This window comes from Aedes albopictus, chromosome 2 (genome assembly GCF_035046485.1).
Source record: "Aedes albopictus strain Foshan chromosome 2, AalbF5, whole genome shotgun sequence".
NCBI lineage: Eukaryota > Metazoa > Arthropoda > Insecta > Diptera > Culicidae > Aedes > Aedes albopictus.
In genome coordinates this window covers 369,344,972-369,372,661 of record NC_085137.1, presented here as the reverse complement: position 1 = coordinate 369,372,661, position 27,690 = coordinate 369,344,972, and the positions used below count along the sequence as shown (strand labels likewise).

Genomic DNA, 27,690 nt, shown 5'->3' with positions numbered 1-27,690 from the left:
CTTGGGGTTCCCAGGAAATTCTTCCAGGTATTCCCCGCGGATTCCTCTAGGAAATCCTCCAAGAGTTCCCCGGGAATTCCTGTAGTAGTTCTCCGGGAATTTCTCCAGGAGTTCGCCGGAAATTTCTGCAAAATTCTCCGAGAATACCTCCAGGAGGTCCCCGGCAATTCTTCCAGGAGTTCCCAGGGATTTCCCCAGGACTTACCCGGGAATTTATCCAGGGGAACTCCTGAAGGAACGCCCGAAAAACTCCTGGAGGTATTCGAGGAACTCATTGAGAAATTCCCAGAGCACTTCCCTTCTTAGGGAAATCTTGAAGGGGAATTGTGGAGGAAATTATGAAACAATTTCCTAGGAACTTCTGGAAAAGTTGCCAAGGATCTCCTGGGAACATTGCCGAGGAACTCCTGAAGAGATTCCCGAGGAAGCCCTGGAGAGCGGGCGAGCCGAGGAATTTTAGAAAAATCCCTTAAGGTATTCTCGTGAAACTCCTGGAGGTATTCCGGAGGAGCTCTTGAAGAAATTTCCGAGGAACTCCTGAAGGAATTCTCCTGGAACTTCTTGAGGAACATTTGGAGAAATTTCCGAGTAACACGCAGGAGAATTCACATGGAACTCTTTTAGGAACTCCTGAGAAACTTGTGGATAAATCCTCCGGAAATTCCTGCAGAATTATCCATGGAAATCCTGAATTAATTTCCTCTGAAGTCCTTAAAAACTACTGAGATCTCCTAGGAAAAGTGATGGAAGAATTTCATGGAAGAATTTCCGAGGAACTTCTGGTAGAACTGCTGGAAAAATTCTCGAAGAAGTTCTGAAGAAATCCCCAAGAAACTTCTGCAAAAAATCGCGAGGAACTTCTGTAGAAATTTCCTTTTCAAGGAAGTTCTGGAGAAACTTCTGAGAAAAAAATTGCCAAGGAAATCCCAAAAAAAAAATCCCGAAGACCTTGGGATAAATTCCAAAGGAACTTCTACAGAAAGTCTCGGGCAACTCCTGAATGCATTTCCTGGGAACTTCTGGAAGGTTTCCCAGGGAGCTCCTGGAATAACTAGACCAACATGTGAAAAGGGCGGAACAACCATTGCCTGCCTCAGCTAGTTTCGACCCTCCTAAGCGTATTTCAATTTATTTTTGCAAACTTATCCCGTTAACCGATAGAGGACAGTCTGCTCTATCTGTTACTGGTCAGAAATTACATGAAAAAATGGGATATACGCTCAGGAGGAACGGGAGAAGCAGACATTTGAAATTGTTGTTGCGCCCTTTTCAAAATAAGGAATTCTAGGTATTCCTGCAAAACTTCTCGATGAATTCTCGGAAAAACTCCCACTTCTGCATTATTTTCCGAGGAGCTCCTGGAGGAATTTCCAAGGAATTACAGAAGGAATTCCCGAGGCACTCCTGGAGAAATTCCCAAGGAATTCCTGGAGAAATTTCCGAGAAACTCCTTGGGGGCCGTTCATAAACCACGTAGACTTTTTAGGGGGAAGGGGGGTTGGTCTGGCCAAAGTCTACGCTCCATACAAATTTCAAAATTTTTGTATGGACAAAAGTCTACGAGGGGGAGGGGTAGTCTGAGATTGCCAAATTTTGGTCTACGTGGTTAATGAACAGCCCCTTGAGGATTTCCTAAGGAACTTCTGGAGCAATTTCCAAGGAACTCCTAGAGATATTCGCGGTGAAAGTAAGGATGAATTCCTTAGCAATTCCGAGCATCTCTTGGTGGAATTTTCCTAGAACTCCTGAAGCATAAAGAAACTATTGAAATAACATTTGAAAGTTTCTACCAATGAAAACTTTTTACCATATTCTCAAAACTTTGATGGAATTCCCAGTCTTCAGACAAAAATAGAGGATCCTCTGGTGGGATCTTTACCCGGCATCTCATGAATACATTAGCTTATTCTTGAAATTTTCTGACTGTTACGACGCCAATTTGTTTTCGGTAAATAACCACGCAAAATCATTAATGAAATATCCACCTTACAAAAACCTTATTATTTTTATTCCTTCTTGGGTATTTAAGTCACTGCGACCTGTTGATAGTTCTATACAAAAATCTTAGATTTTCACTTCAGATAAACACCAACGTCTTTGGTGTGAAAGAAAAAAAAAACAAAAAAAAATGTCACTTTTAGTCTCGTAATCGACATATTATTCCGTACGGAAAATTCACAACATGACTGACAGCATCACCAGATAGTGACATCTGTTGACAAATCTTTTCGGCTGCGAATTACTCACCAACTGCGAACGCCTAAAGTAATTAACTGCAAAAGTTATATCTGATCATAACTTGTCCTATCTTTTTACACAGTACTTACTAAGTGGAAACTAGCCTTTAACTGAAATGGCAGCCTGGGCAGGGTTCAAACAGTGTTGTCTTTCTGATTCAACTAGATTGAAGAAGAAGTACGTCCCGAATATCTGTTCACCAAGGAGGGGCGGCTCAACCAGCGTCGGCAGCTCCATCACGGTTGATGGGTGACCTTAGGTCAACAACCTGTTCCCGAGATCCTAATAAATTGATCAAAGTATTTTCATTCGCCTCAAAACGTTGTGTACGTGGCTATTTAGAAGGACCGTCACAATCAGTTCTGCAACTGTGTGTCGATGATGGTATTCTAACCTTGACTACGAATCAATCTCATCAGCAACCAGCCAGCCGAATGAAGCTATGCAAACACATAATCAACCCTAATCAGGAAACATAGCCGTTCCCTAATTATTAGCCCGACCCCCATTACCTTCTGCCCCTAACCTGCTATCGTTAGTTATCATTCCGCATGACTTTAATTATGTCATATGAGGCGGGCAACCGGCTGTTTTTGTTTGAACATCATTATGAAAATAAGCCTCGACCAGTTTTCACCCATTCAACGTCCTGCTGTAGATGGACTGTAGGTGGATGCCGCCCAGGCACAGTATCCGGTCTCCATATTGCTCCCTCTTCACTGAGCTGGGAAAGCTCCAAAATTGCTCCGATGCTGCCAAATTAATACATGCGAGAAGCGAAAAGCGATACGTACCTCACCGTTGCTGGCCCGCTGCCAAGATCGAAAGTAAACTCCACGTAGCCCATGTTGAGGCACAGCGAGATGTAGTCCCCGTACTCGTGGTGGCCACTGTACAACAGCAATCCGTCCTCCAGAAGGGGTTTGATGATAATCTGTTCCAGGGTTGCCGGCGGGTTTGTTTGTTGTTTGATGTTGCACGATGATTGAATGGATGCGGCGTTGGTGGAGAGCCGGAATTGTTTCGTTCCGGTTGTTTCCGGTTTTGAACAGGAATCGTGATGTATCGGGGTCATTTGTGAATCGTGTTGGGGTCGGTGTGAATTCGATGGCGTAATTATGGTTTCGGTAGAGTTTATTGAATAGGGTCATGAAAAGAGAAGATGAGAAAGAACAGTATTATTAGAAATGAAGAACTTGACGTTGTTTAAAATATTTTAGTTTTGAATTCCGACTGAAAAATTTTCTTGATGTTTTTTCTATCAGTTGCTCTTTCCCCTGAAGAGCAGCTGACACTAACCCCCTTATCAACCCATGACTCGGACCCGGATATTGGCGAATGGTAATTCTTAATGGACTCTCTATCGGACTGGATAAAGAACTGTAGCCACTAGGATGGGACAGAAAAATAAAATGCAATTCCTGTATGATTTTCGGATTCCTATTAGGTCCAGTATTAACTGTACAGAGTTTCAGCGCGATCGGTGAAACTATATTTAAGCGCCGAAGATTTCAATTTTATATCGGATTTAGTATGGGAGAAGTTAATTTCACAATAAAAGAATCAGGCGGAGCGTCATGTTAATTTCTAATAATAAATGAACCCACTTACTCCCTAGAACAGATTACAATAAAACTTTTGTTCGAAGGCCGCAAGGCGATCCGTCGTTTGTGGAAAAAGTTCTTTTGCAAAAACAATTTGCCACCACATCGAATGGCTCATTGCATGGTTTTTTTTCTAGCAGCACTGCAAGCACGGTATGCAATATCACAAGGCAGGCTAATTACCTATGTAAACATCAATTTTGGACGTAAACATGTGACGTCGTTCTTGTCGTCCTTTCATGTTTATCAATTTGGTGTGGAGTACTTGATGGTTTTGTTCACGCCTTTGAACGATTCAAATTACGTCGTCAAAAAACTGTCAGATTTCCGGAATGTATCACCTCCTGAATGTTGTACACCGTGCACTGCAAGCAACCGCCTGCTGCTGGGACGCGCCTACGTCACGGAATTACGTCACGCAAAAAATGGTCATTTTCAAACCTCCCCTCCCTCCTATGTCACGCTTTTTGTATGATACCTCTAAAATTGTTGTATTTGTTGTCAGACTTTATTGAACCTCCCCTCCCCTTTCAAAGCGTGACGTTATTAATGGACGTTCCCATGGATGTGTGCCACAAATGTATGGCATGTTCTGCACCACCGCCAAATTTTCCATTGCCACACCACCTCTGGCAGCCCACGTCAGATGTGGGGACCACACAGCATCCAAGATAAAAGCGGACATCATGCGTACACTGAAATGAATTTTGTTGTGGAAACTACCGATTCCTTAGTAAAATTGCTAACCATATCTAGGATTCCCAACCCAACAGACAACAAAATCTGTGAAGTTCACTGAAACATGATTGAAGTTACAATGCATTGCAGTAAATTTGACTAGAAGCGTAGTCACCTCAACAACAAAACATTGTCCATTTTTCCTGGATACACATCTTACAACACAGTATAGCTAAAAATAGAATGCCCAGCTGTTAAATTACCTATTATTATGTTTAATAATGTTTACTGCACTGCTAGTCAAATTAACAGTGTTTTTTAGTAAAGGTAACTAAAAATAACTGTTGTCGGTTAAACGTCAATTGAGAGTCATAAGTACGGTTTTTAATTTTACTATGGAATCGATAATTTCCACAACAACATTTATTTCAGTGTAAGGGTTTTTTAATGATAGGTACTTTGCCCATGTTTTCAGTGAAGTGGACCAAGCATTTTTTATAACCTGTTGGAGCTCTGATGAGTGATTGATCAGAAGAGTAATGTTTCAAAAGGGCGTATTTGTCTAATGCATACAATTCATTTTGAGAGTGAAGCATAAAAGGAAAGGTAACCCTGATTGCGTTATCCTCCACTTGTTCCTTCTTCTTTCCCTTGGCTTGACTTTCTATCTCTCTCTTTCCATGTCTCACGCTAGCTCTGTCACTCTTTGAAATCTTAGTAGACAGTTGGCCGTAGACAGTTGACAGTGATCATTGTAAGTGCATATCTACAAACATGGAAGCACTACTAGCAAATAGTCCGAAAGTGTTAATACCTTTGGCTGGTCTAGTGTTGAACCAGTTTGAAGTGAATCGGATTCCAACGAAGAGGCAAGCGCTACAAGTGATGTTTTATTACAACTACTTGAAAGGTCTTACGGTGTCTGACAGTATTTAAGAAGTGTCAAAAATGATTGTGCAGCAAAGCGTCATGGGTTTCACGATCATACGCGTCGATATCGTGCTAACGTGTCTAAAGCAGCTGTATGAAAAATGGTGAGGTAATTTTGTAAAGTTTTCTTATAATTTTTCAAGCCAATTTTTCGTTAAAGTTACACAACGTTCTAAAAGCAAAATTTCTTCCACTGTCGAACCAAAGCGAAAACTATTTGTAAAAAAATCCTCAAGCCCGTTGCCTTGTGCTGTATCATGCGTGGGAACTGGAATGGAGGTTGAAAATTCTAGTGAATCGGAAGGAAATTATGAGAAAAATTGCCAGAAGAACGATAATAAATCGGTTGATAAGCAAGAAAAGGTAAACAGTAAGTGTTTACTTCATTAAACATAGCCCCAAGCCCGTGCACAAGGGGGGGGGGGAGGAGGTTGGTGGGGGCTGGGATGGATGTTAAACCCTCCCCATTAGCGACGCTCCATATACTAGGCGCCCCTCCGCCTTTTGCCGAAATTGGGAAAACCCCCTCCCTTGGCGCCACTTCTGTGCACGGGCCTGCATAGCCCTATAACATTTTACAGAATTTGACCAGCTCGAATCAAATTTTCTCGTATACCAGACCCAACATTATTCAACCCGAGTGTTCTAAGTAACAACATTTGATCAAACAAAATTTTAGACAATGTATTGAAATTGCTAACGACTTTTCCCATTCTTAATCACAATTATTTTTATTCCTCCCTTCCATGCCCCTTGGCTGCAGTCCAACTGTAAATTTCATAGGTATTCCAAGAAAACAGACATCACAACTCCAAACGCTGCAGCAGCATCCAAAAGAACTGGAATTTCTAACGCCAATACTAGTATGATTCTGGAAGAAATTATAGAAGACAATCACATGGAGACGTCCGACAAATACGACTACGCCATTAATTACACCGTTCACCACTAAATTTTGTTATGGGATAAGAAAAAAAAAGAACAGGGATTTGAAACACTAGAAGTGTCATAGTGAAAGAATGTTTGAAAAATATTGTACCTGGTCACAGTTTATGACCGAAGTTTGTATGGAGAACTTGGGGTGTCGATTGATAATATGTAGTTCCTAAAAAATAGTTTTTTTTATCCAATCAAGAAAATCCAAGAATCTCCTGGAAGGGAAATTTCTAGAACCTTCCTTAAAGGCTAATGTATACAATACAGCCTGGATTCGCAGGTTGGGTCACGACTGCGCCCCGATTAGCGAACCGTGTTCGTTCGTTGGGGCAACTGACAACTGATCAGAATGCTCTAGACATACTGCAAGTGACAAGAAATACGTCACGAAACACTCACATACTTTCACAAACGGTCTGTATATAGGAGCTGCGATGCGACGGCGATCAGACGTCAAACTCGTTTTGACATCGATTTTGACACTGACAGTGCTTTTTAGTTGGGTTTTGCCTCAACCAGTGAACATCCAACCAGCGAGACAGACCATCTAACGAGCCCCTAACGAACGAATCGGCACTGTAGGGTAAAAAAATATAATTTGGACATGTATGTAATTTGGATATACACGGCGATGTATGTCTTTTGTTCCGGAGAACTATTAAAAGTAGATAAATCTCGATATCGATTATTGGATCAAACAGACCCTATTGTGATGACTTACGTTGAAAATACGCTTAACAATTAAAAATTTGCTTCAAAATTATCGAAAATGTAAATTGTTTCACAAAAACCCCTCAAATGCACAGGTATGCAAGACGACATACACTTCACAGTCAAATACAATATTCACCTCAAAATCGTTGAATTAATAATTGTAAGAAAATTAAAAGCCTTATTGCATAGAAAAATGTTCAATTCAGAAGAACTAGCCAGCAAATTTCTTAACATTCATCTAGAACGCTTAAAATAGGCGGTGTCCAAAATACATTAGAAGTTTTCTACTGTAAGTATATTTTGGTCATATGACGATCTACACGGGAATTCTGTGCGATTGCATACTTGGAGGCGTTTTCTGTGGGTCTAGCGGTATTTCCTAGATTTTAACAAAAACTGCATTAATTACTAACATAGAAGCCTGTTAAACGAAGAAATTTGATTATGCTAGAAAATATTTGTTAATTTATACTACTTCCATGATTTAACAGTATTCATGGCTAAACATTGAGATAACAGCCCTGTCCAAATTATATATACGTGAGGGTGACCTAAACATATATTCAGTGTCCAAAATGCAATTCTAAAAGGCGATTGGAAATTGTGATTTTCGCAGCTAAAAATGCTTTCGTTGAGGTTTTAGTCATCGAGAATGCAAAGTACAGTCAAATTCTATGCGTATAAGTAACTTTGCAAAATATTCAATTGCTTTCTAAGGAATTTAACCCGTAGGCTACGGGGCTTACAACAAAATTTCAAACCGCTGCCAAAGACGCAAACATCCATATTTTTTAATGAAATTTTGAGGTTCACTTCACTATTAGTTGTAGTTTCAATATGCTGGGAGCCACAAAAATTGAAGCCACGAGGACAATTTTATTCCGGTGGACGTCTGGGTCAGGAGGGGTAAAAATTGCATAACCTTCCTTTTAGCAAGGCCCCATTAGTTGGAATCCAAATAAATTCATCTGAAAAGTTGTTAGTTCTATGTATTATTGTATATTACGTCAGGCCTGGGGGTTAAGAAGTATATAGGTGGTGTAGAACTTTTTCCAGGCCTCCAAAATATTTTCAATTTTGAGTCTGATTTCTATGCGCTTGTAAAAGATTTTAAGGCACGCAAGGAGTAGATTTTTCTGTCCTAAGCTGGGTCTTAAGCATATTGAATTAACTATAAGTAAAACTTGATGGCAACACACTGTTTTTGTGTTAGAAAAATCATGTTTTCCACGAAAGTAATACGATTTTACAAGAAATTGCCTACTTTTAGGCGATAAATGCGGTACCTTTTATGAAACATTAAACGCCTAAAAGTAGGCAATTTCTTGTAAAATCGTTTTACTTTCGTGAAAAACATGATTTTTCTAACGAAAACAGTATGTTACCATCAGGTTTTACTTATAGTTTAATTCAATATGCTTAAGGGGAAGCTTACCGGGCGGGCCGGTAAAACCCGACTTCGGCGCACGTTTCGATTTTTTAAAAATTAACGAAAAGAGATATCGAAATATAAAACAAATCACGCTGTAGCTGAGATGTTGGGCTTCATTTTCATAAAAAAATATTTGATTTTACTCAAAATTTGAAAAAGTTGGACTCTCGAGAACACCAAAATTTTTGGTAGGAAAACCGCTCCCATGCCGCAAATTTTTGTGTTTGCACAACGATTTCTCCCGTAAAAATGTGTTTTATCATATAACTATGTACGGTCATTTTGCTCAGAAACTAATAACGAGTCGAATGGTATATAAATATCAGGGGGTTTCATACAAAAATCTACATTGAGAGGCATTTGTATGAAAACATTTCCAAAATTATTGCGCGCCACCGCGATCGAACAGCAGCTAACGGTTTCTTGGCTGGCCTGCGGTGGGCACCCGTGCGGATGATGGGAAAGAACATGAAACGGTAAAATAATATAAAAGATTTGTCGCTATGCTCACATGGAACAAATGCATAGTTCGCGGATGTAATAAAGATGCTAGAACTAGGGGATAATTTGTATTGGTCAATATAGCATATTTTAACGTTTTTTTCGTTGTGTCACATTTTCTACACAAAATTTTTAAGAAATAGCGAAGTAAGTTTTCAAACCGGAACATGTGATGGTGATGTGCTATAAAGGTATATTGTAAGTTTTGCTGATTTGTTAGACCATAATCGTCGCGACCAGCCGTCGTGTGGCATAATTTGGGAAGGATAAATTAAAATACTTCTCATACGTTACTCCCAAATGAGTTTTTTATACAACACTAAGAGCAGAGTTGTTGACAAAATTCCTAAAAAAAAAAACATGTCAGAATTACTGACTTAATATTTTGAGAAATTCAAGAGGAGCCTGAATTATTTACTCTAGCAGCAAAACTTGAAAGAATCTTAATAATATTCATTGAACAATTTTGGTGGCTTTTATGATAAGAGTTTTTTTCAATTTTTATACAGAATAAATACCGAGGAAGATTATTTTTCGAATATATTCTGTCCGATTTAACTTTCAGTGATATATAGAAATAAAAAAATGAATGTGAAACATCTGTCGGGATTGTTCAACATATAGGGTATCATGCCATTTTGTCATATGACTCCTATTTCCGCCGTACATATCCAAAACCGACAAAACCGACGCGATGTATATGTATATACGGAAAACATAAAACTATTAAAATCTAAAGTCTTACCCCAAAAATATTTTATTGTTGACTCTCAGAAACCACTGTTAAATTTTGAGCGAAATCGGACAAGTCTACAAGTCTAAGGGGGCGCTCGACGGGCTGGAGATTGTATGGGAAAATCCATCCAGTTATACGGAGAAACCACATGTTTTCAGTTTTTTAGTCTAGGTAGCGATGTACATGTTCAATCATCACCAAATTTTCCATCTTTATCGGAAAATCTATCTTCAACAACATTGCCGAAAACCGCAAATTGATCCGAGTTCATTTGAATAATTTATACCCTATAAAACTATAACTCATTTTAGAGAGATTTAATGATAGCAAAAACGAAAGCATGCATCGAGCTTGAAAAAGATTTTTTTTTCAAACAAAATAAGACTTGGCCTTGTTTTATTCATTGACATCTATTTTGTAAGCAATATTGTTCAAAAAAATATCAATCCACGAAAGCAAACAAGGGCACAGGCGGGGGGGGGGGGGGTCGTGCCCCCCACCCCCCTGACTGAGCAACTATATTCTAACTTAACCGAAAAACTTAGATGATCAGAGCTATTTTTGACTAGTAAAAATAAAATTCTCGGAAAATAAAATAAAAATAAAATTCCTTCGGAAATTCTTGGAGGAATATCTTTGAAAATTCCTGAGGGTAATCCTTCGGAAATACCTGTAGGAATTTCTTTGGAAATTCATGAAGGAATTCCATCCAAAATTCCTGGAGGAATCCCTTCGCAAATTCCTGAAGAAATTTCTTCGGAAATTCCTTGGGCAGTACCTTGGGAAAATCTTGGATGAATACCTTCGGAGATTCCTGGAGGAATTCTTTCAGAAATCCATAGAGAAATTCGTGAGGAAATCCTTAGGTGAATTCCTTACGAAATTCCTGGACAAAATAATTCCAAACTTCCTGGAGGAATGCTTTTGGAAATTCCTGGAGGAATTCCTTCGAAAATTGCTGGACGAATGTCATTGAAAATTCCCGGAGGAATTCCTTCGGAAAGTCGTGGAGGATTTTTTTCGGAAATATTTTTTGGATTATTTTTGGAAATTCTTGCAGGAATTCCTTCGAAAATTCCTAGCGGAATTCCTGGAGGAATTCCTTCGGAGATTCCTGGAAACTCCGAAGGAATTCTTTCAGAAATTTCGGAAGGAATTCCTTCAGAAATTGCTGGACGAATTCCTTTGGAGATTCCCGGAGGAATTTATTCGGAAATTCCAGGAGAAATTCCTTTAGGAATTCCTAGATGAATTCTTTCGGAAATTCGTGAAGGAGTTCCATCGGAAATTGCTGGACGAATTCCATTGGAAATTTCTGAAGGAATGCCATCCATAATTCTTGGAGGAATCCCTTCGCAAATCCTGGAAGAATTCCTTTGAAAATTTCTGGAGAAATTCCATCGGAAATTCCTGAAGGACTTCGTTCGGAAATTACTAGAGGAATTCCATCGAAAATTCCTTGGCGAGGTCCTTCGAAAAATCTTGGATGAATACTTTCGGAAAGTTCTGGAGGAATTATTTCAGAAATTCCGGGAGGAATTCCTTCGGAAATTGCTGGACGAATTCCTGTGGAGATTCCTGGAGGAATTCATTCGGAAATTCCAGAAGGAATTTCTTTAGGAATTCCTGGAGGAATTCTTTCGGAAATTCCGGGAGGAATTGCTTCGGAAATTCCTGAAGCAATTCCTTTAAAAAATCCTGGAGGAATTCCTTAAAAAAATCCAGAAGGAATTCCTTCCAAAATTCTTGGAGGAATCCCTTCGCAAATTCCTGGAAGAATTCCTTCAGAAATTCCTGAAGGAATTCGTTCGGAAATTTCTGAAGGAATTCCTTCGGGAATTTCTGCAGGAATTCCTTCGGAAATTCCTTGGGGAGTTCCCTCGAAAAATCTTGGATGAATACCTCCGGAAATTTCTGGAGGAATTCTTTCAGAAATCTATAGAGAAATTCCTGAGAAAATCCTTGGATGAATTCCTTAGGACATTCCTGGAAAAAAATCATTCTAAACTTCTTAGAGGAATGCTTTTTATGATTCCTGGAGGAATTCCTTCGGAAATTGCTGGAATAATTTCTTCGGAAATTATTGGACGAATTCCTTCGGAAATTCCTGGAGGTGCTCTTTCGGAAAGTCTTTTTGGATTTTATTTTCGGAAATTCCAAGAGGAATTCCCTCGAAAATTCATGGAGGAATTCCTTTACAAATTCCTTTAGGAATATTCCTGGAGGAATTCTTTCGGAAATTCCGGGAGGCGTTCCTTCGGAAATTGCTGGACGAATTCGTTTGAAGATTCATGGAGGAATTCCTTTGGAAATTCCTGCAGGAATTCTTTCTGAAATTCTTAGGGGAATTTCTTCGGAATTTCCTGGAGAAATCCCTCCGGAATCTCTTGGATGCATTCCTTCTGAAATTCGTGAATCAATTATTTCGGAAATTCCTGGAGGAATTCCTTCGGAAATTCTTGGAGGATTTTTTTTTAATCCCGGAGGAATTCTATTGGAAATTCCTGGAGGAATTCCTTTGGAAATCCTTTCGGAAATTCCTGGAGAAACTCTTTTGGAAATTCCTGAGGGATTTTTTTGGATATTCCAGGAAGAATTCCTTCAGACATTCCAAGAGAAATTCTGTCGGAAATTCCTGGAGAAATTCCTTTGGAAATTTCCAAAGAAATTTCTCCATGAATTTCCGATGTAATTCCACCTGGAATTTTGCGAAGGATTTTCCGAATGAATTCCTCCATGTATTTCCGAGAGAATTCCTCCAGGAATTTCCGAGGGAAATCCTCCAGGAACTTCCGGAGAAATTCCTCCAGAAAATTTCGGAAAAAATCCTCCACAAATTTCTGGAGGAATTACTCTAGGAATTTCCGGAGTAATTCCTCCAGGAATTTCCGAAGGAATTCTTCCAGGATTTTTCAAGGGAACTCCTCTTGGGATTTTCAAAGGATTTCCTCCTGGAATTTCCGAAGGAATTCCTTCATGAATGTCCGAAGAAATCCCTCCATGAATTTTCGAAGGAATTCCTCCATGAATTGCCGAACAAATTCCTCCAGGAATTTTGCCAACGAATTTCAAAAGGATTTTCCGAAGGAATGCCTCCATGAATTTCCGAAGGAATTCCTCCAGAAATTTTCCGACGGAATTCCTCTACGAATTTCCGAAGAAATTCCTCGAGGAATTTCCGGAAGAATTTTTCCAAGAATTTCCGAAGAAATTCTTCTAGGAATTTTCAAAGGAATTCCTCTTGGAATTTTTAAAGAATTTTTCCTCTGGAACTTCCGAAGGAATTCTTCCATGAATGTCCGAAGGAATTCCTACATGAATTTCCAAAGGAATTCCTCCAGAAATTTTCCGACGGAATCCCTCCACGAATTTCCGAAGGAATTCCTCCAGGAATTTTGCGAAGGACATCCTAAAGCATTTTCCAAAGGAATTCCTACATGAATTTCCGAAGGAATTGCTCCAGAAATTCTCCGAAAGAATTCATTTACGAATTTCTGAAGAAATTCCTTAACGAATTTTCAAAGGAATTCCTCCAGGAATTTCCTGAGAAATTCCTTCATGAATTTCCTGATGAGTTTCTTCAGAAATTTCTGGAGGAAATTCTCGAGGAATTTCCGAAGGAGATCCTCCAGGATTTTTCAAAGAAATTCCTTCTGCAATTTCTGAAGGAACTCCTCCGGGAATTTCCGATGGAATTCCTTCGTAAATTTCCGAAGGAATTCCTTCGTAAATTTCCGAAGGAATTCCTTCAGGAATTTCCGTAGGAAATCTTCCAGCAATTTCCGAAGGAATTCCTCCTGGAATTTCCGAAGGAATTCCTCCTGGAATTTCCGAGGGGATTCCTGCAGTAATTTCTGGTGGAATTCCTCCAGGGATTTTCAAAGGAATTTCACCTGGAATTTTCAAAGGATTTCCTGCCGGAATTTCCGAAGGAATTGTTTCATGAATATTCGAAGGAATTCCACCAGGAATTTTCGAAAGAATTTCTCCAGGAATTCCATCACGAATTTCCGAAGGAGCTCCTTCATAAATTTCAGAAGGAATTCCTCCAGGACTTTTGCGAAGGAATCGCTCAAGGATTTTCTGAAGGAATTCCTTCATTAATTTCCGAAGGAATTCCTCCAGAAATTTCAGGATGAAATTTCTCCAGGTATTTCCGAAAGAATTACTCCAGTAATTTCCGAAGAAATTCCTCCAGGAATTCCCGCAAGAAAATCCTCCACGAATTCTTGAAGCAATCCCTCCAAGAATTTCCGAGGGAATTCCTCCAGAATTTTCCCGAAGAATTCCTCCATGAGTTTCCGGAGGAGTTTGTCCAGGAATTTCCGTAGGAATTCCTCCAGGAATTTTCAAAGGAATTTTCAAAGGAATTTCTCCTGGAATTTTCAAAGGATTTCCTCCTGAATTTCCGAAGGAATTCCTCTACGAATTTCCAAAGAAATCCCTCCCGGAATTTCCAAAGAAATTTCTTATCGATTTGCCTTGAAATACCTCCAAAAATTTCCGAATGAATTCCTTCAAAAATTTTTGACGGTTGTCCTCAAAACATTTCCTTAGGATTTTCTCACACAATCCCCAAACGTGTTTCTGAAGGAATGTTTGAAGAAGTTTCTCAAGTTTTCGTAGGAGTTCCGCAATACATTTTTGAAGGAATTTCTTGAGGAATTTCCGAAGAAACTTCTCAAGGATCTTTCGCTGGAATTCCTTGAGGAATTTCGTAAAGATTTATAAAAAAAAACGAAAAAAATCCTCAACGAAGTTATCAAACAATTTCTCACAAAATTTCTGAAGGTATTCCATAAGACATTTCAGACATATGTCAAAAAAATGTCCAAGCAAACTCCTTTAACAATTTCCGAATTTTCCTTATCAAGGCATTTTCAAAGGACTTCTTCAAAGAATTTCCGAATTCCCTAGGAAATAAAAAATCACAAAAAGCATTTCTTCAGGAATTTCCGAAATATTTTTTCAAGGAAGTTTTGAAATAATTTTAAAGAAATTCCTTATGGAATTTCAGAAGGGATATCTCATGAGACTTTTAGTGGATTTTTTTCAATATTTTCGAAAGAATTGCTTCAGGAATTTGGGAAGGAATTCTCACAGAAATTTCCGGATTAATTCCTCCAAGAATTTTTGAAGGTATTCCTCAAGGAATTTTCGGAAGAATTTCTCACGAAAACTCCGAGGAAGTTCCTCAAGGAATATTTTATAGCAATTTCAAAGAAATTCCTCAAGGAATTCCCGAAGAATCTTCTAAAGGAAATCGTAGAAGAACTCTCGAAGGAGGAATTTCTCAAGGAGCTTTAGCAATGAAGGAATTCCTCAAGAAATTTCTGAAGAATTTGTCAAGGAATTTCCGGTGGAATTATTCAAAGATTTGCGAAATAAATTCCTGAAATTATTTTTTAATTGATTCCTTTAAAAATTTCCGAATGCATTCCTCCAGCAACTTCCAAAGATATTCATCCAGGAATTTCCGAAGGTATTCCTTTAGAAATTTTCAAAGATTTTTTTTCCGGTAATTTCTAAGGAATTCATTAAAGGATTTTTCGAAGAAATTTCTCCAAAAAATTTGAAGGGTATTCCTCAAGGAAAGGAATCTTAGTTTGATTGGATTTTTTGAAAGAATTCCCGGAGAAATTCTTAAAGTATTTTCTGGAGCTTCTCAAACGGATTTCTGGTGGAATTAAGAATGATATTTGTAAAGAATTACTGGAGATATTCTCAAAAGAATGCATGGTGAAATTCGTAATAAAACATCTGGAGGAATTATTGGTAAAATTTCTGAAGGTATTGCCAACGGAATTACTGCAAGTTTTCCGAAGGTTATTTCTGCTGGAATATCTACATTAAAATAACCTGGAAAAATAATAGAGAAATTTCTGGAGAAACTGCTGGATAAATTCAAATTCATGATGGCATTTGTTAAGAAATTCCTGAAGCAATATCTTGAGGAATTCCTCAGGTTTATAATCATATATAATTCTTCCATTGAACCATTCCTGTTAATCACCTATATTTCATACTTCACTTTTATTTTTTTTTTAATGATGAAGTATTTGAACTCCTTGTTACTGCAATTTGGTTTTCAGTGTAAGGGTGCTCGCCTCCCCCTGGCCGAAAAGCTGGCTACGCCCTTGAAAGCAAATATAAAATTGGCATGCGTGCGCATGAAAAAAAAGCGTAGAAAAACCTATCACAATCAACCAATATGCGAAGATCCCTAAAATTGTGTTCTTTATAAATTTAAAGGTAAGTGGCAATTATGTAACAGCTTCTTCAAAATCAGCCTACCATATCGTTACGGAAACGGAATCAGGTTCAGATTTTTCAAAAATGCGCAATTTCTCTTGGAATTCATGGCCTACTGAAATATTTTTAAGGAAATCCTGAGTAATCAATAGTCAGAAAAAAATCAGATTAGCATGAGCATAGTTGACCGAAAAATTCGTACTACCGTAAACCGGGGTAACATTGAAATTCCTAAAGGACATTCCTAAAGAAAATTCCTAGAGGACGTTCCTAAAGAAAATTCCTAAAGCAAATTCGTAAGGGAAATTCCGAAAGGAAATTCGTAAGGGAATTTCCGAAAGAAAATTTGTAAGGAAAATCCCGAAAGGAAATTCCGAAAGGAAATTCCTAAAGGAAATTCCTAAAGAAAATTCCTAAAGAAAATTCCGAAAATAAATTCCTGTAGGCAATTCCGAAAGAAAATTCCTAAAGGAAATTCCTAAAGGAAGTTCCGAAAGGAAATTCCTAAAGGAAGTTTCGAAAGGAAATTCCTAAAGGAAATTCCGAAAGGAAATTCCTAAAGGAAATTCCGAAAGGAAATTCCGAAAGGAAATTCCTAAAGGAAATTCCGAAAGTAAATTCCTAAAGCAAATTCCGAAAGCAAATTCCAAAAGGAAATTCCGAAAGGAAATTCCTAAAGGAAATTCGTAAAGCAAATTCCTAAAGGAAATTCCTAAAGAAAATTCCTAAAAGAAATTCCTAAAGGAAATTCCTAAAAGGAAATTCCGAAAGGAAATTCCTAAAGGAAATTCGTAAGGGAAATTCCGAAAGGAAATTCGTAAGGGAATTTCCGAAAGGAAATTCGTAAGGGAAATTCCGAAAGGAAATTCCTTAAAGAAATTCCGAAAGGAAATTCCTGTAGGTAATTCCGAAAGGAAATTCCTCAAGGAAATTCCTAAAGGAAAATTCCTAAAGGAAGTTCCTAAAGGAAATTCCTAAAGGAAGTTCCGAAAGGAAATTCCTAAAGGAAATTCCAAAAGAAAATTCCTAAAGGAAATTACGAAAGGAAACTCCCAAAGGAAATTCCTAAAGGAAATTCCTAAGGGAAATTCCGAAAGGAAATTCCTAAAGGAAATTCCGAAAGGAAATTCCTAACGGAAATTCCGAAAGAATATTCCTAAAGGAAATTCCGAAATGAAATTCCGAAAGAAAATTCCTAATGGAAATTCCGAAAAAGAATTCCTAAAGGAAATTCCGAAAGGAAATTCCTAAAGAAAATTCCGAAAGGAAATTCCTAAAGGAAATTCCGAAAGGAAATTCCTAAAGGAAATTCCGAAAGCAAATTCCTAAAGGAAATTCCGAAAGGAAAATCCTAAAGGAAATTCCGAAAAGAAATTCCTAAGGAAATTCCAAAAGAAAATTCCTAAAGGAAATTCCGAAAGGAAGTTCCAAAGGAAATTCCTAAAGGAAATTCCTAAAGGAAATTCCGAAAGGAAATTCCTGAGGGAAATTCCGAAAGGAAATTCCTAAAGGAAATTCCGAAAGGAAATTCCTAGAGGAAATTCCGAAAGGAAATTCCTAAAGAAAATACCGAAAGGAAAATTCCTAAAGGAAATTCCTAAAGGACATTCCTAAAGAAAATTCCTAAAGGACGTTCCAAAAGGAAATTCGCATGGGAAATTCCGAAAGGAAATTCGTAAAGGAACTTCCGGAAGGAAATTCGTAAGGGAAACTCCGAAAGGAAATTCCTAAAGGGAAATTCCTAAATTTCTCAGCTGTCGTAAAATCGAGGAAAACTCCTAACATTCTTCAGGAATCCTCGAATAAGCTCAGCAGGCTCAAATATTCATTAGTATTCCTAAATAATTACAAAAAGTCGAGGAATATTTTCAAATTCTTCAAGAATTCTCGAGCAAGCTCAGTGTACTCAAGTATTCATTAGAATTCTTAAATAATCACAAAAAATCACAAATAATCACAAAAAAGATCCTGGACCGTTCGGAAATCGAATCCAGTACTTTCAGCATGGTCCTTCTAAATATTGGTTAACCGCGCGTTTACCGCTGCGAGATTTCTTCAATCCTATTCCCCAAAACGATCCTCAGCTGAACTTATCATCATAACTCGTGTAACTTATGATCTCGCCCTAAAAACTATTGGTAACCATGTATGTAGCTCGTTGTTTCTGTGCAGAATAGCAGGTAAACATCAAAATTTAACCTATTGGCAGATAGAGGACAGTCTCCTCTTGATCAAGCTGGCGTTTAAATTTTTGTTTATTCATTTATCTACTCGGTAGCATCGTGCTACACAATTGGTTACCAATGGCTTTTAGGCCCTTATGACGAATTACGCGAGATATCGCGTTTTTTTTTCATCAGAAATATCGCGCATTCCTTTCTCAGCCTACTCAATAATAAAAATGTTTTTGTTTAATATTGTACTGCAATATAAATACGAGTACCATTCCTGAAACACCATATTTGAGTAACCATTTTTTATTTGTCTAGATGCATTATTTCTATTACGAAATCATCCGTGTACTGCACGTGCATTAACCAACATGCAATCAATTACATATTTTTTCTGAAATCAATTTGTGTCCAACTATTTTACCGGATCAACGTCAGTGAGGCAAATCTGCTGCTTTGTTTCGCTGCACGGGTGCCCACCGCAGGCCAGCCAAGAAACCGTTAGCTGCTGTTCGATCGCGGTGGCGCGCAATAATTTTGGAAATGTTTTCATACAAATGCCTCTCAATGTAGATTTTTGTATGAAACCCCCTGATATTTATATACCATTCGACTCGTTATTAGTTTCTGAGCAAAATGACCGTACATAGTTATATGATAAAACACATTTTTACGGGAGAAATCGTTGTGCAAACACAAAAATTTGCGGCATGGGAGCGGTTTTCCTACCAAAAATTTTGGTGTTCTCGAGAGTCCAACTTTTTCAAATTTTGAGTAAAATCAAATATTTTTTTATGAAAATGAAGCCCAACATCTCAGCTACAGCGTGATTTGTTTTATTATTTCGATATCTCTTTTCGTTAATTTTAAAAAAATCGAAACGTGCGCCGAAGTCGGGTTTTACCGGCCCGCCCGGTAAGCTTCCCCTTAAGACCTAGCTTAGGACAGAAAAATCTACTTCTTGCGTGCCTCAAAATCTTTTACAAGCGCATAGAAATTAGACTCAAAATTGAAAATATTTTGGAGGCCTGGAAAAAGTTCTACACCACCTATATACTTCTTAACCCCCAGGCCTGACGTAATATACAATAATACATAGAACTAACAACTTTTCAGATGAATTTATTTGGATTCCAACTAATGGGGCCTTGCTAAAAGGAAGGTTATGCAATTTTTACCCCTCCTGACCCAGACGTCCACCGGAATAAAATTGTCCTCGTGGCTTCAATTTTTGTGGCTCCCAGCATATTGAAACTACAACTAATAGTGAAGTGAACCTCAAAATTTCATTAAAAAATATGGATGTTTGCGTCTTTGGCAGCGGTTTGAAATTTTGTTGTAAGCCCCGTAGCCTGCGGGTTAAGGGACAATGTTTCCAACGTTGTTCTCAGCCTGACCAAAATACATAAATTACCCTATACATGTTTTGGACACCCTCAGATATATATATAATTCGGACAGTGCTATTATCTCAATGTTTAGACATGAATACTGTTAAATCATATAGGTACCGTAAAATGGGGTAACTTTGATAGTTTTTTTAGCGAATTTTCTCAATATTTTTACATGTAACAGTATTTCCCCGAGTTTTATATTTTTAAAACAAGTACTGGGGTATCAGTTATCAATTGCAATTAAAAGATTCGATAATCTGAAATATTTTGGATAACTTTTAGTTTTTCATATGATAATGCCCTAAAAACACATCAAATCTCAAAAAATAATCACAGATTGAAATCTTAAGCGTATGAACATAATGAGAGAAGGCTTGTGGAATATATATGATATAATTTTTATATCAAAACATTGATATTTTACTAAATTCTACATATAAAAATGAGTTTGTGGAGTATTGAGTGCAAAACACAATAAATTTAGCTATCAAAAATCATTATCTTGTAATAATAAATGCTTAACGGTACATCAACATATGATTACATGCTATGCATGGTTAGTTTTCTTTTTTCGAGTAGTTTTTTAATGTTTTATTAACAAATTTTGAACAACACATATTTATCTACATGAAATTACAAGGGCATTGCATACTTTTAGGCGTTTATCAATGTATGGAGATTTATGTCACAATTTACAAAATTGCTTCCATTTCATAAAAACACACTTCGTTAAGAGATTCAAGGCCAGATTTGGAATCTACTATGATGAATCTATCGAGAATAAGAGTCCATTCATTGAAAAAATAGTTTTAACGAAGTCGTATAGCAGTTTGTTTGAAGGGGTTGATAAATGACAAAAATATCAACAATTTTTATTTTTTGTCCAAAAAGTTGTATATAAACTAGATTTTAATGAAAATTCGTCTAAGATGAACTTTCATATGTATAGAATTGATTTACGTTTACCTTTTTCTTAACTGGTTGAAGGAATCATAGTTATAAGATAAAGTACACAATGCCTTCCGTACTATCAAAGTTACCCGCATTATCAAAGATACCCCGTTTTACGGTAGTTAAAATTTACAAATATTATCATGCAAATAATCCAATGTCTTCAGGCCTGTTAAATCTATTTTGGTAACTAATACAGTTTTTGTTTAAATCCACAGAATACGCCTCCAAGTATACAATCGCACAGCATCGCCATGTAGTTTATCACATGACCCAAACATATTAGCAGTAGAAAACCTGTAATATATTTTGCACACCACTGTTCCAGATGAATGTTAAGAGATTGGCTGCCTACTGCTTCTTTATTGAACATTCCTCATTGCAATAAGGCTTTCAAGTTTCTTACAATTATTAAAGGTAAACCTATTGTACGTGATGGTAAAGTGTATGTCCTCTTGCAGACCTGCGAATTTGTGGGGTTCTATTGACACAGTTTACATTTTCGATAATTTCGAAGTAAATTCGTAATTGTTAAGCGTATTTTCAACATAAGTCAACATAATAGGGTCTGATTGATCCAATAATCGATATCAAGAAACAAGACATACACCACCGTGCCTGTCCAAATTACATACAAGTCCAAATTATATTTTTTACCATATGTACCTAAAAAGTGTGTGTCCTCTTGCATGCCACCGCATTTGGGGAGTTTCAGTGACCCAATTCGTATTTTCGATAACTTTGAACTAAATTCTTAATTGTTAAGCAGGGTCTGATTGATCAAATTATCGACATTTAGAAGACTCTGTACTTAAAACAAGATATACAGCACCGTGCATGTCCAAATTACATGCGTGTACAAATGATATATTTAACCCTGTCGTTAGCTTTATCCAGTTAATGGACAGGAAGCTATTTCCTAGTGCGTATTTTCGCAATCAATGTTAACAGCAAGTTTTTCAATTTCAAATCAGTCGATTTGGCTACCCAAAAAGACATGCAAAATTTGTCATTAGGTTCAGTTCTAATATACATAACCATGGTTGACTCCGTGCTCCTCGTGCTACTTTCATCGATGTAAAATGTTATATATTTTGTGGTTATTTTCTACTTCTCTATGTATCCTTTCGGCTCTCATCTGCAATGTGGTTTTTGATTTGCTTTACAGCATTCCTGGAATGTAAAATGTCCCCAACTTTACATTAAGTTTCTTGCAAAGATCTATTACACGTTCAAATTCTTGCAAGCAATGGTTCCTTTTAGCACAATAACAAACATTGCTTATAACATTGGCAGTTGCTTCCAAATATTCATGGTTCGTTTGATTACAACAACTTTTTCAATGTCATCGTCTTTATATGCTTACCCAAGCTATCACGCTTCTTAAGCCGTAATGCATGCATAAATACAGTGTTAAAAAGCCCTAGTCATCGGTGCTAACGAAAAATCACTGACAAAGTTATCCAATTTACCAAAATACCCCGTTTTAGGTACCGTAAAATGGGGTAACTTTGATAGTTTTTTAGCGAATTTTCTCAATATTTTTACATGTAACAGTATTTCCCCGAGTTTTATATTTTTAAAACAAGTACTGGGGTATCAGTTATCAATTGCAATTAAAAGATTCGATAATCTGAAATATTTTGGATAACTTTTAGTTTTTCATATAACCGAAAATCAGATTTTCATTTTGGGGTAACTTTGATAATGACCTAAAAACACATCAAATCTCAAAAAATAATCACAGATTGAAATCTTAAGCGTATGAACATAATGAGAGAAGGCTTGTGGAATATATATGATATAATTTTTATATCAAAACATTGATATTTTACTAAATTCTACATATAAAAATGAGTTTGTGGAGTATTGAGTGCAAAACACAATAAATTTAGCTATCAAAAATCATTATCTTGTAATAATAAATGCTTAACGGTACATCAACATATGATTACATGCTATGCATGGTTAGTTTTCTTTTTTCGAGTAGTTTTTTAATGTTTTATTAACAAATTTTGAACAACACATATTTATCTACATGAAATTACAAGGGCATTGCATACTTTTAGGCGTTTATCAATGTATGGAGATTTATGTCACAATTTACAAAATTGCTTCCATTTCATAAAAACACACTTCGTTAAGAGATTCAAGGCCAGATTTGGAATCTACTATGATGAATCTATCGAGAATAAGAGTCCATTCATTGAAAAAATAGTTTTAACGAAGTCGTATAGCAGTTTGTTTGAAGGGGTTGATAAATGACAAAAATATCAACAATTTTTATTTTTTGTCCAAAAAGTTGTATATAAACTAGGTTTTAATGAAAATTCGTCTAAGATGAACTTTCATATGTATAGAATTGATTTACGTTTACCTTTTTCTTAACTGGTTGAAGGAATCATAGTTATAAGATAAAGTACACAATGCCTTCCGTACTATCAAAGTTACCCGCATTATCAAAGATACCCCGTTTCACGGTACCGAAAACTGTTGACATTGATGTACAATATCGTTTTTGAAAGTCCTGGAAAATCTCGGAAAAAAATGCACAGAAGCTCAGTGAAGTTAAATGCGTTTATGAAAAGCTTAAGAGGACTGTGTGAATCTCTTCAAAAATGTGCAAAAATTGCCAATCGGAGCGAGGATAAGCCGATCCCACAAATATTCAAAACAATACCGCCGTTCCCAGCAAAACAACAGAAAAGGAATTTAAAAAAAAATCTGAGAAATTGGCAACAGTCAGCAGCAATTACCGAAGATTTACATTAGCATTAAGAACAAACATGTACCTATATGTAAATGTGCTAGTCTACAGTAAATAAATGAAGATGAACTTCCCGATTCGGTGTAGACGATCATGACCTGCCTGAAGGACCAGCCTTCTTAGTCATACATCGGAATAAAAGCAAGATGCAATACAAGAAAACACCCGGGCATGATCGTTTGGCAACAGTGCTGCTGAAATATGCAAATAAATATATTCTGCGGTAGCTTTAACAATTGGTGACCTCTGCCTGGTCCACCAACGAACTTCCTAGCGCGTGGATAGAAAACCCTGTGAGTCCGATTTCAAAATGTCGAACCCCTGCCACCGTATCCCAGTACCGTAGAATCTGTATGTCCAGCAGGTACCGGGAATTAAATTTACGTAATATGGGTGCTTGAAAAGCTGCAAGGCTACGTGGGTAAGCTTGGCTGCCATCAGGCCGCATTCCTACCGGACAGGTCAACAACTGTTCTTTTGCTCGTTGCGAAACGTATCCTGCAGGAAAAGTGGTGTGGAAAAGTGGAAATTTACGTTGCCCTTAGTTGCGGAAAAAGCGTTCGACCGCATCAGTCTGGCGACCTTGTCTGCAATATAAAAGAGTAGGGTAATTCATGTATTTTGGACAGGCTGAGGACAACGTTAGAAAAATCGTCCCCTAGCTTCCTTAGAAAGCAATTGATTATTTTGCAAAGTTACTAATATGCTTATAATATGATTGTACTTTGCGTTCCAGGTGACAAAAATCTTAACGAAAGCATTTTAAGCTGAGAAAATCACAATTTCCAACCGCCTGTTAGAATGGCATTTTGGACACCGAATATATGTTTTGAACACCCTCAGGCATATATAATTTGGACAGGGCAATTATCTCAATGTTTAGCCATGAATACTGCTAAATCATGGAAGTAGCATAAATTTACAAATATTTTCTCACAAATAAGCAAAATTTTCCGCTTAACAGGCATCTATTTTGATAACTATTACAGTTTTTGTTAAAATCGAGGAAATATCGCCAGACCCACAGAATACGCCTCTGAGTATGTAATCGCACAGCTTCTCCGTGTAGTTCATCAGATGACCAGAATATATTGACAGTAGAAAACATGCAATGTATTTTGGTCACCATCTATTTTAAGCGTTCTAGATTAATGTTAAGAGATTGGCTGCCTAATGCTACTTTATTGAACATTTTTCATTGCAATAAGGCATTTTAATTTCTTACAATTATTATTTCAACGATTTTGGGGTGAATATTGTATGTGATTGTGAAGTATGTCGTCTTGCATACCTGTGCATTTGAGGGGTTTTAGGGAAACAATGAACATTTTCGATAATTTTGAAGTAAATTCGTAATTGTATTTTCAACGTAAGTCATCAGAATAGGGCCTGTTTTATTCAATAATCGATATTGAGAAGTATCTACTTTAATTAGCTCTCCGGAACAAGACATATATCGTCCGGAACAAGGCATACACCCCGACCTAATTTTACGTCCACTTTTTTTTACGCCGAATTAGTTTACGTCCACTTTTTTACGTCCAAAATTTAGATTAACGTCCATTTCAATCATTGCTCAAATTATCAAATAGTTTTTTCTAAATAGACACAAATAATGTTCTGTAAAGTTTGAAAGGACAACAAAAGCTAACCAGTGATAGCTTCGGTTGTTATTATTTACACTTTTAGATGGCAACACTGTTCTTATAGAGTCATATATTGCTAAATATATACATATGAATGTGCACAATATATCAGACTTTTCAGCATAACTTATATGGGTGTCAATTCATATTTTCGACAATATTGTAGTACACCTCGTTTGCAGTACATTGTTCCACACTCCGACATAACAATTCTGTTATTGCTGGCAACACTGACTATGCAGATTTATATAAAGCTCAATATCTCAAATCCGGTGTGAGATAGGCAATTCGAATGTTCGACAATGTTGTAGTGCACCCCATTTACAGTGGATTATTTCACACTGTGATATAAAAAATCTGTTATTGCTGGCAACACTGACCATGCAGATTTAAATAATGCTCAATATCTCAAATCCGGTGTGAGATAGGCAATTCGAATGTTCGGCAATGTTGTAGTGCACCTCATTTACAGTGGATTATTTCACACTGTGATACAAAAATTCTGTTATTGCTGGCAACACTGACCATGCAGATTTAAATATTGCTCAATATCTCAAATCCGGTGTGAGATAGGCAATTCGAATGTTCGACAATGTTGTAGTGCACCTCATTAACAGAGCATTATTTCGCACTGTGATACAAAAATTCTGTTATTGCTGGCAACGCTGACCATGCAGATTTATATAAAGCTCAATATCTCAAATCCGGTGTGAGATAGGCAATTCGAATGTTCGACAATTTTGTAGTGCAGTTCATTTACAGTGCATTGTTTCACACTGTGTTATTAAAAATCTGTTATTGCTGGCAACACTGACCATGCAGATTTAGAAAAAGCTCACTATATGAAATCCGGTGTGAGATAGGCAATTCATATGTTCGACAATGTTGCAGTGCACCTCATTTACAGAGCATTATTTCCAACTGTGATACAACAATTCTGTTATTTCTGGCAACACTAACCATGCAGATTTATATAAAGCTCAATCTCTCAAATTCGGTGTGAGATAGGCAATCTGAAGGGGCCCATATAGCCGAGGCGGTAAACGCACGGGTATTCAGCATGACCATGCTGAGGGTGACGGGTTCGATTCCCGGTCGGTCCAGGATCTTTTCGTAAAGGAAATTTCCTTGACTTCCTTGGGCATAGAGTATCTTCGTGCCTGCCACACGATATACACATGCAAAATGGTCATTGGCAGAGGAAGCTCTCAGTTAAAAACTGTGGAAGTGCTCATTGAACACTAAGCTGAGAAGCAGGCTTTGTCCCAGTGAGGACGTTACGCCAAGAAGAAGAAGAAGGCAATCTGAATGTTCGACAATGTTGTAGTGCACCTCATTTACAGTGTGTTATTTCACACTGTGATACACAAAATCTGTTATTACTGGCAACACTGACCATGCAGTTTTAGATAAAGTTAAAAATATCAATTCAGGTGTGAGATAGGTAATTCGAATGTTCGACAATGTTGTAATGCACCTCATTTGCAGTGCATTGTTACACAACAATATATTACGAGGGCCTCCTTTTCAGATCCTTCGGTCATTGAAAAAAAAAACTCACATGAATACAAATCGCATCCGAGAGCTACGAGTTACGCCACGCAAGGAAGTCTTGAATATCATCCATTTTTCCTGTTCATGAGCATGTTTCTCATCGGTCAATTACCAAATTCCAGATCGGATCGCTATGTAAAATTTCGTATGCGTGTTGGTAACTACACCATTAAGAAATGTAAACATGAAAAATCTCAAAAAATCGATTTTCACCGGGATACTCACACGGTGATTGAAATAGCTTTTTTCGACTTCTGCGCTTGGACAAATCACGAGTACCAAAACCAAAAAACAAAAGCTCGTTTTTACTCCCAGCCTACTATGGCATGAGATACTGCTTACGTGCATGCAAATGGGATCTCCAGTTACCCTAGTGGTTGAGGCTATGGATCGCCAAACCGGGGAAGGTGGGTTTGATTCCCGTTCCGGTCGGGAAAATTTTCTCGACTCCCTGGGGATAGTGCTGTGCGTGCCTCACAATATACAAATTCATGCAATGGCAGGCAAAGAAAGTCCTTCAAGTCCTTCAAAATCTGCCATGCTGTAGGAAAGGAAGGATTTGAGAATCTTGAAAAGAAAGATTTGGAGGAACTGATGATCGACAACCCTCTCGACGATGATGAACTGATGGAGTTACTGATTGAATCGGAAGAAAATTTTGGAGACGCAGAAGAAAGCGAGGTATGTGGGCAGGAATTCAACCAGACTAAGCTTGGTGAACTTCTTGAAATGGCAGAAAAGATGGGCGACATGGCTTTGGATGAGGACCTTGATGTTGAACGAGCCGTGCAATTTCGGGCTGATTTGCGGAGAGTGACGCTTCGGTATAATCAGCTTTTCAAACAGCAGTCAGTTACTGTTTTGGCTGCCAAAAATTGCTCGGTCGATGAAGAGAGAATGGGTTAACTAAAATAAGGGCAGTTGTACGATGAAGTTGTTTATTTTTTTTATTTTCTGTCAACACTAGATTTAAAACGAAAGAGAACAATAAAAGAAATTTTCCATTCATATTTTTTGCTTCACTACTTAATACACCTTGAAACGTATACAGAAGGCATCACGGTCAACCGATAAACAAATAGTTCTTATCCTTCTGAACAAGGTATTCGGAGACGGCACTTTTCTATCTACTCTCGACCCCAAAATTTGGAAGTCTGGAACTTTATTTGATGATCACCTTTTTGAT

General features: G+C 37.5%; 1 protein-coding gene across 1 annotated transcript in view; it reads right to left on the bottom strand.

The window, feature by feature from the left end:
* Positions 1-27,690, bottom strand: part of LOC109430547 (uncharacterized) — a 776,197-nt gene that overhangs the window by 96,594 nt on the left and 651,913 nt on the right. The window contains exon 12 of the mRNA XM_062852938.1: positions 3,033-3,172. Coding sequence (XP_062708922.1) covers positions 3,033-3,172 — 140 coding nt within the window. The remainder of the gene's footprint in view (positions 1-3,032; positions 3,173-27,690) is intronic.